At 32.2% G+C, this 18,117-nt stretch overlaps 2 protein-coding genes across 2 annotated transcripts in view; both read right to left on the bottom strand.

Moving 5' to 3' along the window:
• The window catches only part of LOC143227960 (WD repeat-containing protein 47-like), a 162,249-nt gene that overhangs the window by 34,270 nt on the left and 109,862 nt on the right, over positions 1-18,117 (bottom strand). The window lies entirely within an intron of this gene.
• Positions 141-16,387, bottom strand: LOC143228752 (tRNA wybutosine-synthesizing protein 3 homolog). The gene is made up of 7 exons (XM_076460068.1): positions 16,189-16,387; positions 12,393-12,464; positions 10,754-10,852; positions 9,285-9,356; positions 5,214-5,282; positions 4,970-5,033; positions 141-2,610 (listed from the first exon to the last, which is right to left on the bottom strand). The coding sequence occupies exons 1-7, from the start codon at positions 16,366-16,368 to the stop codon at positions 2,582-2,584; spliced, it is 585 nt and encodes a 194-aa protein (XP_076316183.1). The 5' UTR covers positions 16,369-16,387; the 3' UTR covers positions 141-2,581.

Genomic DNA, 18,117 nt, shown 5'->3' with positions numbered 1-18,117 from the left:
CTACCACTTTCAGCAACCAATTTATGCAGTCCATATTGTGCCACCATCAAGTGAGTATAAAATAAGATACATCGACAGCTTCTAATCCAATAGCGTATAATTCAAATTAAAGATCAAAATAAAAACACATCCTGTCAGAGTTCAAAGAGCATTTAAACCTAACTGTTTATTCATTGTACAAAATATACAGAAAAACATACATAAAGTAATGATGTTTTGTGAAATGAGTTCCAGTAATTTTCACAATATCATTGGAAGTGTTATAAAGAAGGTACATGAATGAACAACAACAAATACACAAATTAGAGACACCATACTTTGAAGGTTTATGTAACTGCAGGTAACAAGTGAAGTCAATAACTGGATGAGGTTGTAATGTCTCTTTCTATAGTGATACAAAAACACAGCATAAAGTCAAGTACAACACTAGTTGTAATGTCTCTTTCTATAGTGATACAAAAACACAGCACAAAGTCAAGTACAACACTAGTTGTAATGTCTCTTTCTATAGTGATACAAAAACACAGCATAAAGTCAAGTACAACACTAGTTGTAATGTCTCTTTCTATAGTGATACAAAAACACAGCATAAAGTCAAGTACAACACTAGTTGTCTCTTTCTATAGTGATACAAAAACACAGCATAAAGTCAAGTACAACACTAGCTGTAATGTCTCTTTCTATAGTGATACAAAAACACAGCATAAAGTCAAGTACAACACTAGCTGTAATGTCTCTTTCTATAGTGATACAAAAACACAGCATAAAGTCAAGTACAACACTAGTTGTAATGTCTCTTTCTATAGTGATACAAAAACAAAGCATAAAGTCAAGTACAACACTAGTTGTCTCTTTCTATAGTGATACAAAAACACAGCATAAAGTCAAGTACAACACTAGCTGTATTGTTTCCTTCTATGGAGTGTCGACACAGGTTACTGTGTGTTATAACAAAGAGATATCAAAATAAAGGAAACATCTGCAACCTGAGAGTCATACAGAAGTTATGTATTGACTGAAGTCACCAACCTGATAGTCACACAGAAGTTATGTATTGACTGAAGTCACCAACCTGATAGTCATACAGAAGTTATGTATTGACTGAAGTCACCAACCTGATAGTCACACAGAAGTTATGTATTGACTGAAGTCACCAACCTGATAGTCATACAGAAGTTATGTATTGACTGAAGTCACTAACCTGAGAGAAGTCACCACAAACTAAGACGATAGCTTAATATATATTAGGTTTGTGTTTGAGTGAATGAATGACATTACCTTGACGTAACACAATATGTTATGTCTGTATGTCAGGTTTTTATTCTTGATTCATGTAATAAATCCGTAATCAACTTGTTCTATTTCTACCTTTGGTTTCAGTACTCCATAGTATTTCCATACTATTACAGTTTTATTTCCATAACACCTCACAATATGGCACTGTACGTCTAGATTTCATAACTTGTGTTGTAACATAACAATTATAATTATGTAGAATTACACACATTATTTTAGGATCATTTTTTTGTGGGACATATCAAATCAAGGCATTGTTAGATATTAAACATTCGTAACATGTTACGTACTATAAAATATTTCATGATGCTACACTGGCCGTACAGTTTTGTCTCTTAAGAAATCTTCATTTTCAGCTTTTCAGAGGTTTTTTTTTAATCTGGTAATTTATATTCTAAAAATTCCATAGCATTCCAAAAGTCAATGAACCTGGAATGAACCAGGATATTTCAATAATAATTAGAAATAATTTGTTGTTTTTCAGAATTTTTAGTGAATTTTGAAGAGATTTAAACATTTTGGTACTTGAATAAGAAAAACATAAAATGAGCCATACATTAATAAATAATATAACCTTTTATATTAGATAACTTCCCTGTTACACCTTCATCAGTACCAGAAATGCGTGATGTGAAAATATTTTATGAAAGGTTTGAGCAACAGAAGACATTTCAAGTTAGTGTTTAATTTTATATCAAACAGTTTTCGTAACAACGGCTCTGAGAAAGTTAAAACGTTGGTTAAAATATTGTTGTTACTATCCAGAACAGTGGTTCGTAACCTTGTTGGAGGTATTGAACCCCAGATATTTCGTACTTGCATTCACTGAACCCTTCGTAATTGGAAAAATAAAATATGATTTTTTTTTCAAATTCAAAACATAAGTAGTCAGTTACACACCATTCTTGGAGCCAGTGCCCCAGCATAGCTATAGATTATAGACAGTTCAAATATATTTGTCTATTACAAACAGAATACAGTCATTTATGCAAGTAAACAAACATACCATAGGTTTGGAACACAGATTCACATCAGAATAAGTGTGTGATATCCATATCACTTCAAATCTTACAACAATACAGTTGACTCACTTGTTCTGTTATGAACGACTCGATTGTTGGTTATTCAAACATACTAAATACACTTTCAACAACTTCCTCGCTAGACGAGCAACAGTCACATTCTAGTCGATGTTCTTCTGTCTCAACTTGACTTTTAACATCATCACTGTTATGAGACTGAACTTCTCGAGATGTTTGCTTTGATGCGCCAGCATGTTTTTTGTTTAACATGATTTGTATATTTGAAGAAAGCCTGTAATAAACACAGTTCTGTACACACAAAATTAAGACGACTACTTCCCAGCAACATCATTGACTTCTTAAATTAATTTAGCGGACACGTTTTACTATTTTCCCAATAAACAAAAACAACAACAAAAGATTAAACCTTTTAATTAAATATTCAATCAACCTTTTTGGTTGAAAGCTGGGTGGTTAATTAGATTAATTATGAGCACTGATCAGTGAGGACATAAAACCATCAGTAAATTCAAATTATAAATAAATTAATTAATTTCACAAAAAGGATCAAATAATCTAACCGACCATTCACAGTCATTATGGTTTTAGATTATTTCATTTATTCAAACAATCTAATTACTATCTCTCTTCATTGTTTTTTTCATCAGTTTATCTGTTAAGTGTAAAACTATACAGCGGGCTATCTATGTTGTGCCTAACGTAGGTTCAAAAACTTTTTTTCTGAGTAGTGTTGCATCTCAACAGTACTTCTACTGCCAGCTACCATGGTCCAATGATTAGAAGCACTGTCTCGTGATCTGAAGGTCGGGTTTGGACCTTGTTACTACCAGAAGTGCCATCCTTTTGGTTGCAGGGATATTATACTTATGTCCTTGTTTATGATTTATTTTAAAACAAAGCTACTAAGACTATTTTTCCCCATCCTTGATGCTGAACTTAAGACCAGAATGGACAAAACTGGACAGCAGCACTTACTGTTAACTCTCGAGTCAATTGTTTACCAATTAACAGTGGAATTTATCGTGACATTACAACATCCTCACAATGGCTGAAAGAACAAACATGTTTGGTGACAGCAGGTATCAAATCTGTAATCCTCAAGTCATTAGGCAACAACCTGTTTATGTAAATCAGGAAATTATATTATGAAACAACTGGCTGTTGTTTGACTAAATAAACATGTTACCCGTTGTTTTATGTTTACCTAGTTTGATTTATCCAACGTAAACTTTAACTATGTATAATACTTGATTTTCACGTTATAAATGCAACCATAAACTTCAAGTTTCTTTTTTTTTACAAAGTATATAGATAACAAAAAGTCACATTTAGACAGCTGAATACTTATCTCTGATCTGAACTACTTCAATAAAAAGTTTATTTCTCATTATTTTATTCTTTGAGTAACCATTATAATATACAGACATTTACAGCAGTCTTTCAACTGTGAGTGTTGTTCTGTAGAATCACAGATTCAACCTACACTTGTAAACACTAATACTTACATTTTTTGCATACTGCTAAGGCCCGGCATGACCAGGAGTGTTAAGGAGTGTTCGAGTTGTAATCAGAGGGTCTCTGATTCGAATCCCTGCCGCACCAAACATGCCCGCACTTTCAGAGGTGGGGGTGTTATAATGTTACGGTCAATCCTACTATTCATTGTCAAAACAGTAGCCCAAGAGTTGGCGGTGGGTGGTGATGACTAACTACCTTCCCTCTAGTCTTAAACTGCTAAATTAGGAACGGCTAGCACAGATAGCCCTCGTGTAGATTTGCACGAAATTCCAAAACAAACAAACAAAGCAAATTGCTATTGCTAAGCCTAAAGTTCAATTACTTTTGATTTATTTTCATAAAATTGTTATTTTTTATAATAATGGTTAAATATTATTGAAAAATAATCTTATTGTCTTCTGTTAAAAATAGAAACTCTCTTAGAATAATTATTATTAAAATATTTACATAACATCTTATACCCTCAGGATTGGTTTGATAAAAGTAATCTACTCTAACACTCCGATGTATTGTATTAATATGTTTAATATTTTCCATATATGTGTTTAAACATTAAAAATGTACTGTATATGATAAAAATAAATTTATATATAATAAGAAAATTAGGTTAAAATATGTAAAACAGGAATTTTAATCTATAATATAAATATCACATTATTTTTTTTATTAACTACATACATATAGGCCTAGAGATTCTGTTTTGTTGACTGAAAGTTAAATAAGTCCTAATTTTATGCATGACTTTGGGTAAAATTAATAATAATAATAAAAAACAACAACAAATTCCAGCAAGTTTAAAAATATACATCATTCTATCCCACAGGTTAGCAACTCAAACCTCCATTAAAACCTAAATATAGTTTATGAGTAATGCAAACCTTTACAGCCAATATATTTTTTTCCCTAATGAATATAATTAATTATTCTGCAATAGATGTACTCATTAAAATCTAAAGTTGTCACTTTTACTCTTGTTCACATGTAGTTATGTTTTTTCTACCTAGATTTAACGAACATAAGCTCCAAGTACATAACAATTAACTGCACCAATTTTATTTCTGTATTAAAGTTTTTGTTTTTTTTACAAATTGAAAATCGAGAAAGAAACTCACCTTTCGATTCTCTTCTGATTTTCAAACATTTTTTGTTTGCCTCTCCGACAATAAACTTAACGTACTGAAATACAGATCCAGAGAGTTAACAGATACAACAAGAACATATAATCAATAATGACTTAACTTTATACCACTAATAAATACACCTGAAAACATTGGTTTAAATTCAAAGTTATTTCTATAAACTGTTTATAAAATCACATAAAATACACAAAAATCATGAGAAACATTCTAAACGAACCTCATCAGACACGAGCACAACACCTGATTTTGACAGAGGTACTTCTAGCGTGTGTGTACTGCGGATTGCCTGGCAAAAATTGTAAAACACGTGATTAAAATTTAATTAATAAACAAGTTTACTCAAATGTGACAAGTATCATATAAATTAAATTTCAATTATTTATTAAAGAGAAATCTGATGGAGTAAAAGGTTTAAATACAGTCGTAAAATTGTAAGAGAGAATATGTAGAATCATTATAAATACTTAACTTTGTGTTAGATAAATAGTTAACTTAACAAAATATACCATTGAAATGGGAAGTATTTCAAGGGAAGATTTTTTTTTGTTCATGCATTAGTCAGAGCTCTTCTACAAGATGCCAAAAATTGGACAAGATCGGAACAAACAAAAGTTTCTTTTTGGTGGAGATAGAAAAATACTCAACCTAGAATTCTGTGATTATGTGGGCCACTGATTAAAGAGTCGTGAAAAATAACTTTGGAAGTACACTACTGGCACAGTCATGGCTTTTAAAATGTAAAAACTACACGAAAGTTTGGCACAAAATATCAATTTGTCAACTGTAATGGTATTTACTGAAAACATCGTTGTGCCGTTTTTGTGAAGACAAACAAACATTTCTGTACTTTTATTTTAGTTCTAAGTCACTGGGAAATTCTGCTTTAATAACTCAAAAAGATTTCCAAAAGTTGAATGACCTTCAGCCCTACAAATTACCGTTTCCATGGGAACTAACAACTGTTTTAATAAAAGTTATTCTGTGCCACTTGACAAAAGAAAGTGGCTCATTTTTTCCATTTTCCACTGACAAAAATCCAGCACCATCCAACCTGTTATGCATAACCAAATGTAACTGTGAATTTAATACTGAGGTATGTTGTGGTTCAAGGAACACTTTCCAACACTATGGTCCCCACTGTACAAGCATGTCTGGCAGACACAGTGAACAAACTTACCCAAACTCTCGGATAGCTATATTTGAAGTAGACGAGATGAACTATCATTTGGGTTTTGTCTTACTGGTAAACTTCATAACTTTTATTAAAAACAACAAGACTGTTACATGTAAAGGAAATATTTGTGGAAGTTTTAAGATGCATGATGGGTCATCATATATTATCACAAGATCATGTGGCCGTACATGAAACTAGAGACGTACCAAGTGTAGCACATGCTTTTGCCATGCATCACTGATAAAAAAACAAAAATGTGTCTGTACATCCATCATTACAAATGAACACAGGCACATTAGGCACAGCAACGAAATGGTATTCCATGTACGTCCATCAAGTTTCATCGAAATCTGATGAGTTGTGATTGAGTTATGAAGTAAAAACAGTAGGAACAATTAGTAACAATGTTTGTAGATAGAATTTTTTACATCTGACACTTCAAAAACTAATTGTTCCTGAATTGGATCATAGTTCAAATATATACCAACTTTTGTCCAGATTAGTCGAGCTGTTTTTGAAAAATCTCGTTGACAAATACATGCACAATATTGGAAACACAACTTCCATCCACCTTTGGTGACAGAGATAATTAGATAGTAGTTATGCATGTTTCTCAGAATGTGCAAACCCAACAGAAAATAGCACAATCTGTGGACTGATGTGAGTATTCACAAGACAGATTATAGTCTGGGTTTTTCTGCATAATTGTTTTTTCTAAAAACACCAGAACTATTACCAGCGAATAGTAGATAAGTAAAACAACATATTCCAATCAAAAACGTAGATAATAACAATAGTAACAATAGCCTACTTTCTGCCATGTGATGAAAACTTAGTGAACTATGTTCCACATCATCCTCAAAGTTTCAGGTTTATCATACCTTCAAATTTCTGCCCATCCCATATAAAACTACTTTCTATTGATCTAATGTAGTTTAATTTCTAATATGGTGAAGAAAAACACTTTAGAAAACTGTAATGTTAAACCTTTCCTTGTCAGGTCATATGGTAAAAATAAAAATGAAATTGTTTTTCTTTTTAAAAGTGTAGACTAGCCTGTATTGAATGTGAATCATTGAATTACATCATTCAAAATGATAAAATTTCTATAATATTATTTTTTGTCATACGGCCAATTCTTACTGATCTATGACTCATATAATCTTCAGAGTCAACTCGGGATTTTTTGTACCCACGTGTATATCTTTTCTAATTCAAACTTTGACCTGTCCTCAGTCTGTTCAAAACGTGACATATATTAAGCAGTCATTAGCTTCAATGGAAACTAAATTTAATTATAGATTAAAAAATATAGTTTCAGAAACTTCACAATAATCATTTCTCGATGGACTTGGTGTGATAGATAGGAGTTAAGTATTGATACTATAACTTTAATGCAGTATGTCTACCTTCACAAAATTTGGTAGACTTTTGGTAAATATTAGATATTTTGTGTACACAAATAAATCAGAGTTCTTAATGAAGTATTTTTATGAAAGTTTAGACTGTGAAAGTACTGAGTATGTTACGCCACTAGTCCCGAGTGAGAAGTGATTTTCATGTTATGATCAAAAACTATTATTTGTCCCCAAAATCTCAAATATAATTTGTATAATCTACAAAACTTCCTAAATACATTTCAAATGTTTGTTTTTAGTAAGACTTTATATATTGTATTTTATTTTCTCTACCTTAACTATATGGGGTCTGTCAATTTGTACAACCTCATAACCACCAATTAAGACGAAAATTATTTTCATTTTAGAACGATTACAATTAAACACATTTGTATATATTTATATTGTATTGGCCTTACAGTCATATTGGCTAACATAACAGTATCCATCAATATAAAACAGACCTTCAGGTTTTACAAAGTGACCTGTCTTGGCTGTGCTTTAATGGGCTAGCATTTTGTGAAATACAGTAATATTTCAATTAGTATACATTATTACTATTTACAAGTAACGTCTTTAAGTTATTTTTCTTAAAACACAGAACAGTGAATAAATGGGTGTAGTGAAATTTACATCTTCATCTCATGATGAACTTTCAACTTTGTTTGCTGTAGGTTGCTAAGCCTTATAAAATTTTGCCCAAGGAGTTTGTGAAACAAAGTAATTTTAGGTTTTATATACACATGTAAAATAACAAAAAAATCATAAACAACTATATTAATACCATAGAATTCCATAATAATTTGTCAAGCTTAGTAACTACAGTGTATTTTGTTTGAAAAAATATTTAATTCCCAGGAGAATCAAGACAAAGCCTATCTCCATTAAATCTGTTTCAAACAATGAGGTGGCTTCCAAGCACATTAAAATGGCTGAAAGGCCACTAGTTGGACATTATGAGCTTGTAATTGGTTATTCACATCATGTATCGAAGTATATATAAAGGAATGTTTCCAAAAATGGAAAGATGCAAGAGGTCCCACCGTGTCTGGTTCAGTAAACAAGCTATATCTCAACAAATAGGAGAGGTAAAAGGTTCTAATTTTCGTGATGACGAGAAACCCGCTTGAAGTAAAGATATCTCAGGATGGCTGGTATGGGTATTAACACCTTTATTAATAAAGCAGAGAACAATGTTTCAACCTGAAGATGATCTAGGAAGGTTGAAGCATTGTTATCTGCTTTATTAGTAAGTGTTAATACCCATACCAGCCATCCTGAGATTCTTATTTCATATTCTAGCTTGTCACTATTGGCAGTTTGAGTTCCTAGTTCATATAAAACTACAGATTTTGTATTTGGACATCACAAACATAATTTGAACAAATGCTCCATTCAATAAACCCCATTACACAAAAATTAATATTCAGTTATGTCTTTTAATATTTACTCTTAAATTTATACATTGACTAATACATAACATTGGTGGTTGAATTCTGATCTACAATTTGATACCAAATTTATTGACATAAATTTATAATAGTTCAATAAAAGTTTGAATACAAGTCATCAAATGCAATGACATAACTTTTGACACGTGACCTTTTTCGATAGGTTAAACAGTAAAGAATCGCTAACATATGTTGACATAGTAATATTTAATTCACAAAATTATCCATCTTATGGAGGAACAAAGGTAAATTATCTTCATACCTACTAGTGTAATATTCCCACTGTTACTTATGGTGAGGCCACTGTTTTTAAAGCCAGATGCTAAACTGGTTGCATGCTACAAATTAAACCATACAAACTTGGGTATACAAATATTAAAATATATATATATAAATATCTAGCAACTATACTTATATATATAATTATATGATCATAACATTTGAAATACATAAGTTTGATATCAGTCATTTGTATAAATGTACATCAAAGAAAATAGCCACTCAATTACAAACTATGGGCTATCTATGCTCTGTCCACTCCAGGTATTAAAATCTGATTTTTAACCTTGTTATGTCTGAAGATTTACCACTAGGGTGACTATAATAAAATGTAAATTTTCAGTGAATACTAAATACGAAAATTATTCTTTTCTTATTATTGGCAACAAAACATGAACTTTAGAGACATATTTTACAAGGTAAACTTAAAAACTAATAGAAAACTATGCATAAATATAATTTTATATAATCATTTTTTAAAATGAGTGGTAATAAACAAAAAGAGGACACCAAACTCACCTAACAAAAATGTTTTATATTTATTTAAAAATGGGTTGAGTCAATATATGGAAATATAATAAACTATTAAAAAAGGTACAAACACAGCAGCGATGAGAAACATGAAAATTAATACACTTCATTTGTTTTGTTTTTTGAATTTCTCACAAAGCTACACGAGAGCTATCTGGACTAGCCATCCGTAATATTGCAGCATAAGACCATAGGGAAAATAATTTGTCATCACCACCCACTGCCAACTCTTGGGCTACTCTTTTACCATTGAATAGTGAAATTTGCCATCACATTATAATGTCCCCACAGCTGAAAGGGGGAGCATGTTTGGTGTGACGGGGATTCAAATCCGCAGCCCTCAGATTATGAGTTGAGCTCCTTAGCCATCTGGCCATGCCGGGCCCCACTGTATACACAATTAAATGTAACCATAAATTTAAAACTGAGGTATGTTGTGGTTAAACACTACAGTCCTCACTGTACAAGCATGTCTAGCAAACGCAACAGAGAAACTTGACCAAACTCTCGGATAGCTATATTTGAAGTAGACAAAATGAACTATAGTTTGGGTTTTGTCTTCATAACTTTTCTTAAAAACAACAAGACTGTTACATGTATAGGAGTATTTGTAAGTGGAGGTGCACTGCACACTTGTTGACGGAAGGTACTCTTTCAATATACTGTTAACAATGATAAACAACTGTCAACACAGCTCAAAATTCAGTCAAATATACTCTCTGTAAAATTGTGGAAATTTTTAATGACACTTTGTAAGGAGAATTTGTCAATAAATTATTCACTATTAGGAGAATTTTAAGAAAACAACATTTCACAAATATACGCGATTTAGTCTGCAGAAATTATCTTCAAGTTTTCAACTTCCTATAACCTTCACAATTAATCCTGGATTAAATACGCACATTTTGAAATTTGAATAACTTACTAATTGTTGAGCATCTGTCAGCGTGGCACATTGTACATGCATTATCATTGGTTCAAATTTCATAACAATGGATCCTTCTTTATTTCTCAGGTGGCCAACCTAAATATACCAATGTTGTTAGAACCTCATATTAAACAATGTCATAAGCTCAAAGGAAAATAAACAGTGTATATATTATACTGAACCAAAATTACGTTGAGAGCTAATAATATCCATTTATATTTTACTTTGTATACAAATACAAAAGTATTTATGAGAATAAACACTGAAAATATTGTTTGAAGAACAAATGAACAGGAGTGTGTTAACTTGGAATAAAGCTCGAAGCTACACAATGGGCTAACTGTGCTGTGATAACCACAGATATTGAAACAATTTTTAATGTTGTAAGTTCACATACATGTCACTAGGGGGCATAAAAATGTGATTCCATATACACGGGGGGGGGAATGTCTGAATATGCTACATTTTTTTACATATACACATATAAATCTGCACATGTTACAAAAGATGCTGGCTGCACATCATTCAGATTTTATATCATAGTTACATATTTACAAAGCCTTCTTTACTATTATAGCTATTATGCATCTGTAAGTTTATTAAATAAGCTATTTTCATTTCAGTCCTTCGATTCAAAAAACACGCATCTCAGAACGGCTGGTATGGGTATTAATACTTTTACTAATAAAGCAAAGAACGTTTTGACCTTCCTAGGTCATCTTCAGGTTAAGAAAGAGAAAGTTTCAATGTGGCCATCGCTGGACATGTCTTAGGGACGAGAGTATAAATGGGTATGGGATTGTAGGAGGCATTGCAGTTGGATGTTAGGTTATTAATTAGTATAGGTATAAATGTGTTACTTTATATTGGTTTAATTTTGGTTTTAGTTGCTCTATAAGTAGGGCTTCTTTGGTTTTGTGTTTATGCAATGTTCAAAAACATGTGTAGGTGTTTTTTTTTATCTGGTTTCCATTTTTCTACTTGTTTCTCCAATATAAAAGTTGTGGCAGTTGTTACATTGTATTTTGTAAATAATGTTGGTGTGGTGTTTGTCAGTGTAGTTTTACATCATGTGGACTTTAGTTTTATACCTGGTTTTTGAATGAATTTGGTATTAACTGTACAATATGTGTTTTGTTTTAAGTTGTGTTTAACTGATAGTATGTTTGTGTGAACAAACAGACGTAGACTTCTGTTATTTAACTGCCACAATGTAAATTACAGTACAGAGGATATCTCCTGTCCAGAACTTTATCTCATGTCCAGAACTTTATTTTACAATACAGCATTTGTATGGTCAGTACAGGGTAAAATGTTTCTTGAGGTCTAAAAGAAGGTTTGTTTGTTAAAAAAAAAAGCTTTTATTAAACATCAGATTAAAATATCTTTTTTTTATTTGTTTAACCTCACTTAACAGCTTTCCCAATAGTATGTTCAGCTTTTTTGTGTATAATAGGCTATCTGCTGGGTCCACCGAGGGGAATCAAACCTCTGATTTTAGTGTTGTACCAGTGGTGGACATTCAAAATATGTGGAGACAGAAGTGTTTTAAACTTACTAATGACCATTCTTTTAACTGTTAACTTAAAAAAAATCAAAATGTCAGTGTAAGATTCAGAAGACAAAGGTTACTTACAAAGTCATTCCAATCAACTACGTTATGTGACACTAGGAGCCACTTACATCCTTTCTTCTGAACCTGGCCATCCTAGTCAATTTGGTTTTTATCAGTACATATAATGAAAATAAACCAATACAAATTTCAAACACTCTTTCACAATAAAGTCTACAAAAACGGCACAATGATAAACAACGTCTACGACTCCACGTGTTCGTAAAATTACGAGTTAGAAGAACACGCTTCGATTTAAATATTTTATTTACTTTTAAGTTACACTAAAACATTTGTCTAAAAATTAAAATAATTTGATAATAGCAACACAACTCCGATTGACTAACCATTTTTATTCATTTTTAAGTTGATGAATAATCCATTCTTTTGTAAATCAAAAGATAACATGTTTGAAATATAATAATCATAAACACAAAAGTCTAACAAGGTTTACGTCTTTTTATCAAATACTATTAGGTGTAATACATCAAATTCAACTGTACTCCTTAAAACGGTAAATCACTTGAAACAAGACTCGTAAAACTGACATAACGAATAATTCATAACCTCAGTAAATATTCAACACACAAGTTATTCAAATGTCACAACTATAGCACCTGAAATTTTTACCATATGAAATAATTAAAAAAAAAAAGAAAAAAGATGTGAAATCTGTCAAAGTTCCAAACAACAGCCGGTAAAATGAGAAATCATCCATTCCTAACATAAGGTTTACTTTACAAATTTATAGAACTTAGTAGTTAGGAACAACACAAAATGTGATTTAAAATTTTTCTTTTGTTTTCTTTCTTTACCTTCATCAATTCATACTCAATATTCAATATAATCTGTTCTATATATAATATATCATACTTGTAGTCTTTCCCACATGGTTTATATGCTAAGTTTTCAATACAGACAAATATGATCTTGTCTCATAAAAGACATGACATCATTCTGTCAGAGGCAATTAAAGTTTTTGAATGGATATTTTAAAGACCACATGTTCGTGTGTTTTCTTATAGCAAAGCCACATCGTGCTATCTGCTCAGCCCACCGAGGGGAATCGAACCCCTAATTTTAGCATTGTAAATCCATAGACTTACCGCTGTACTAGTGGGGGCCCACGTTTGCCTTGCTCTCCGTTTGTAGATCATAAATATTTTCAGTTTGTTACTCACAGTTAATACTAGTAGTACCGTAGATTTTTGGCAATGTTAGATAACTGGCAGGTCTATAGACTGAGGGGGGGGAAGAGAGTCAATGAATCAGAGGTGCAAACAAAACTTTTAAAAGAGGGTAATAAAAATTGTTCTGAAAATTATAAACCAGTTGATTTGTTGTTAATCAGTATTCAACTCTCTCATGTTTATGGTGGCAGCTTCTCGCACTGCATTTGAAAAGCTGTGGATGCAAGCAAAACTGAACATTCACTTTTTAGAAAAGGAGAGAACAGGTGTGAATAATGTTGGTGCAAAATGTTCTAAACTAAGTTGTTAGGAAATAAGAACAATATGAATTACATTTAAAAATGTGACGTAACTTAGACAATAAGAATGAAGATTTAATATATGTTATTGTCGTGTGGCTCTTAGTGTGACTGAAATACTCAACAATAACTTTCAGAGGTTTGGAAGTATAAGAAACTCGGAGCTTTGGCTCCGAGCAAAAATAAGAATGACACAATTAGCCGTTTTAAAGTCTATGAAACAATTTAAATTGATAGATTAACTTTTCTTGTCCATGGGAACTGGTACTTTTACTTGTATGATAGAGAAAGAACCAACATGAATTTGCTAAAGGGAAATTTGTTTAGAACTAAACACACACAATGGGATATTTTTTCTCTACCCACAAGAGGTATAGAAACCCAGTTTCTAGCTGGTGAGCCTGCAGACATACCACTGTGCTACTGGGGAGCATTGAAATTTATATTATCTTACTTACCTAGATAATGGAAAGGGTGTGGGTTTGATATGCTTAGAGGTTTTATACTGCCACACAGGCAGTCAGCTAAGAAAATCATATCCACTGGAGATGAAAAAAAAAACTATTTTAATAGAAAGAATAATAGTAAGAGAAATGAAAACAAATGTTATTAATAGAGACAAGTCAAATCGAACCTTTATTACTTGTGATATGCTTCAATGTCCAATGTTCAAGTTTTTTTCCTTATTTAGGTTAACTGCATTAAAAGTAGAAAAATGTGTAAGGTTTCCTGGCGACATTAAAACTTTTGGGTTTTCTTGCTGTGTTGGGGATCCTGAGATAATCACTTGGAGTAACTGATAGACAAGTTGTTGAGAAATGACCTTTAGTTGAAGGAAGATAATGGTTTTAGATCTTACACCTAATATATATGGGGACCTAATCAATAATATGACAAAAGTAATAGAATCTGAGCACAGTGACTGATAGGTCACTCAAGTCTTTCACATCTGGAATTGATTATCCTAGTACCTTTCCTCTGAACTTTTGACAATAAGTTCATATGCTTTCTTAAACAAAGGGAACAAAACTGTACATAATACTCAAAATGAGGCCTGAACAGCAATCTACATGAAAAGAGAATTGTCAGAATGTCTATAACCACATTCCAAAATTTATTAGCTTTACATACTACAAGCAACAGAACACTGCCTTAACTGGCCCTAAATAATTCAAGATCTGAAGATGACAGAGTTATCCATCAGTTCTGGCGTTCTGACACTATACATTGTGATGAAGTGACTGAGCTGATTTTTACTGAATTCATTAGACAAATTCAAGCGAACAACTGAATGATTTATTTAGTTAAAGTGAAAAACAATCTAAGAAGCAGTTTAAAATTAGCAGCTACTTTCAATTTTTAATATGTAAAGTTCACACCAGGAAAAAAAAGTGATATTTTGTAGATACAATCTAAATTCATATTTGCCCTACCTTTAGCAACAGCACATTGCTGGGATAGCTCGATACTGATCAACTATAACACCAAAATGTCTTTCATTACACTCTTAAGGTTTTTCCCATCCAATTTATACTGATAATTTATGATAATTCACATGCATTATCTTGTAATTACTTACAATATTTATTATAATTAAAACCCATTTGCCATTCATTTGTCCAACTCAATAAATGATCTAAACCATTTTTTAAAGCAGCAACACCCAATATCTTAACATCATCAGGAAATGTAAGTGATGTAATGACCATTTCTTCACCTATGTTATTGATATAATTGTAAATCAATAGCAAAGGTTCTAAGACTGAACTCCCTTGTAACATTAATCCAATTTGAATGAATTCTTTTCATAACATCCCTCAACTTTCTTCCATCCAACCACTCTTCCAATTTCAAATGCTATGCAATTATACAAGGTGGCCCGTAAGTCCCTACCCATCCATATATCTTATGTATCTAGTGTATCTGTGTGCTGTCTCTCATTCTTGCTGCATAATATTATGCAATGCCATGTTCTGTGTGACATTTTCAAGTGTAACAGTGCTTACATCGGCCATATTTCTCTGAAAAATAGAAACATATTTAAATACATGCGTAATTGAAATATAACATAATAACATATGGATGGGTAGGGTCTTACGGGCCACCCTGTACATCATCTCCACAGCTATACCATCGATAAATTTTTACAAGTCTAGGTTGATTCATTTTTTACATTAAGATCTATGTACTATGCTTGTTTTATCAGAAGACAAAAATTAACGTAAATTATAATAATAACAGCAATTATATCCAACTCGCAATTTTATTAGAGTAACAGTACTTTAAAGAGTATTACTATTAGCACACTTGTTCAGTCGAGCAGGAACTTACCTCTGTGTCAGTTCGAGTTACCAAAACAACACGCCCTGAACACGAACTTGCGGTACAATAAACTTCTTCCTTGTTAATTAATTCTACTAAATGTTTAATGTGTTTATCAATTGACTTTTTACGACTCAGATCGGGACCGTTTAAACGTCGCTCCTTCCTCTCTTTGAACGACAGCGCCATATTAGTGTCGCTTGTAGCGCTCTCTGACTTTTGCATTTTAATTTATATTCCATACAATTTTTTCTTCCAAGAGTTCTAGACTTACATGACAAATTTACTACAAGTACACAATGTACTATAAATATTATACTTGACTGTATCTTTTTTCTATTTGTCTTAAATTACCGTTACCGATATCAAATCAGAATTATTTAATATTAAGAAAATCATTTCTAGGCCTGTTTTTGTCTTTCAGAAGTCACTCCCAGGGATATTTTTTGTTTCACTGTCAGACTTTTTTCGGAACCAAACAGTGAAACACAAAGTTTACGTTAAACTCAATATGCAATATAAAAAGGCTAAAGAAACCGTTTCTTTGTCTAATGCTGGAAACCAATATTTGTTGTAAATATTACGTATGTTCAAACCTACACCGATGATAACGTATTGAAGTGTTAGTTCGGAAAACTTGTTGTTTATAATATTTTCGGCCCAATAATATCCAGGTTTAGGTCAGCTCAAGATATATGGGTAAGTCATAAACCCATAAAGTAAAAACGATCATGTTCGAAATATATAAAAATACAGATGGGTCTTTAAATACCACAAAATACAAATGTCCTAACAAATAATGAAGGATCCTAGAAATAAAGTATATTTTTGCGAGGTGACATTCTTAAGGGAATTTGTTTATTTGAAGTTAAGCACAAAACTACACAATGGGCAATCTGTGCTCTGCCCACCACGATTTCTGAAACCTGGTTTCTAGCGTCGTAAGTCCGCACACATACTGCTGCGGACGATGAGTTTGTTCCTTGAATTTCGCGCAAAGCTACTCGCGGGCTATCTGCACTAGCTGTCCCTAATTTAGCAGTGTAAGACTAGAGGGAAAGTAGCTAGTCATCACCACCCACCGCCAACTCTTGGGCTACTCTTTTACCAACGAATAGTGGGATTGACCGTCACATTATAACGCCCCCACGGCTCAAAGGACGAGCATGTTTGGTGGGACGGTGATGCGAACCCGCGACCCTCAGATTGTGAGTCGCACTCCGTAACACGCTTGGTCATGCCGGGCCAAATTTGAAGAAAAGTGGACCACTATATGATTTATTGTTTCCAATATTAAGAAACTGGTGTTTTTAAACTAAGAAATGAATAAAATGCATGCAAGTCTGTCAGGTGAATAAATATTCGATCTTCTTGAATATTTGAATATTAATTTATATTAGTTTTTCTTTATTGTTGATGAAATTTTGTCACATTCCTTTTTATATCAGACGCTTTGTGCTGTCATCTAGCGACAACAACTTTAACTTATATAAACAAATAGGAAAATAAAATATGTTTTGTGAGCTGAACTATTTGACTTTAAGAAACAACAAAATATCTCTGTAGCTTTATCAACAATATCGTATCATTGTCACTCAAAGGCCAGTTGTCGTTTTCTAAGAAACATTTTTCGATTTAAATCAAAACCATGTTCCTTTCATGGCTGTGCTGTATGAGTTACCACCACCTCTGCGGTTCGATGGCTGGTGTCGGTTTTCAGGAAACATCCTGAAATCCAGCGTAAATTCTACGAAGAAATTACAAGCGTCGTAGGTAAGAATAAAATATTGGGCTATTGTTCAATACTACTCTTTGAGAACGTTTTAACATTCTAAGAAAACTTTTAACAAGCAAGAACTGAGACTGCTTTGGTCCTTTGAGAGTTTTATATAGCAAATTGATGAGTGAATGCGAAAACATGCATAAGGAATGTTAAGG

Source organism: Tachypleus tridentatus, chromosome 10 (genome assembly GCF_004210375.1).
Source record: "Tachypleus tridentatus isolate NWPU-2018 chromosome 10, ASM421037v1, whole genome shotgun sequence".
In the NCBI taxonomy this organism is placed as follows: domain Eukaryota; kingdom Metazoa; phylum Arthropoda; class Merostomata; order Xiphosura; family Limulidae; genus Tachypleus; species Tachypleus tridentatus.
This window is presented reverse-complemented; position numbering and strand designations above follow the sequence as displayed.

Excerpts from the sequence above, each read along its gene's own strand:
- LOC143228752 (XM_076460068.1), bottom strand. The coding sequence starts at position 16,368 with ATGGCGCTGTCGTTCAAAGAGAGGAAGGAGCGACGTTTAAACGGTCCC. Across the intron at positions 9,357-10,753 it reads TGACAGATGCTCAACAATTA|CATGCAACCAGTTTAGCATC; the intron begins GTAAGTTATTCA and ends TTTAATTTGTAG. Across the intron at positions 5,283-9,284 it reads ACAGTGGGAATATTACACTA|GCAATCCGCAGTACACACAC; the intron begins GTAGGTATGAAG and ends AATTTTTGCCAG.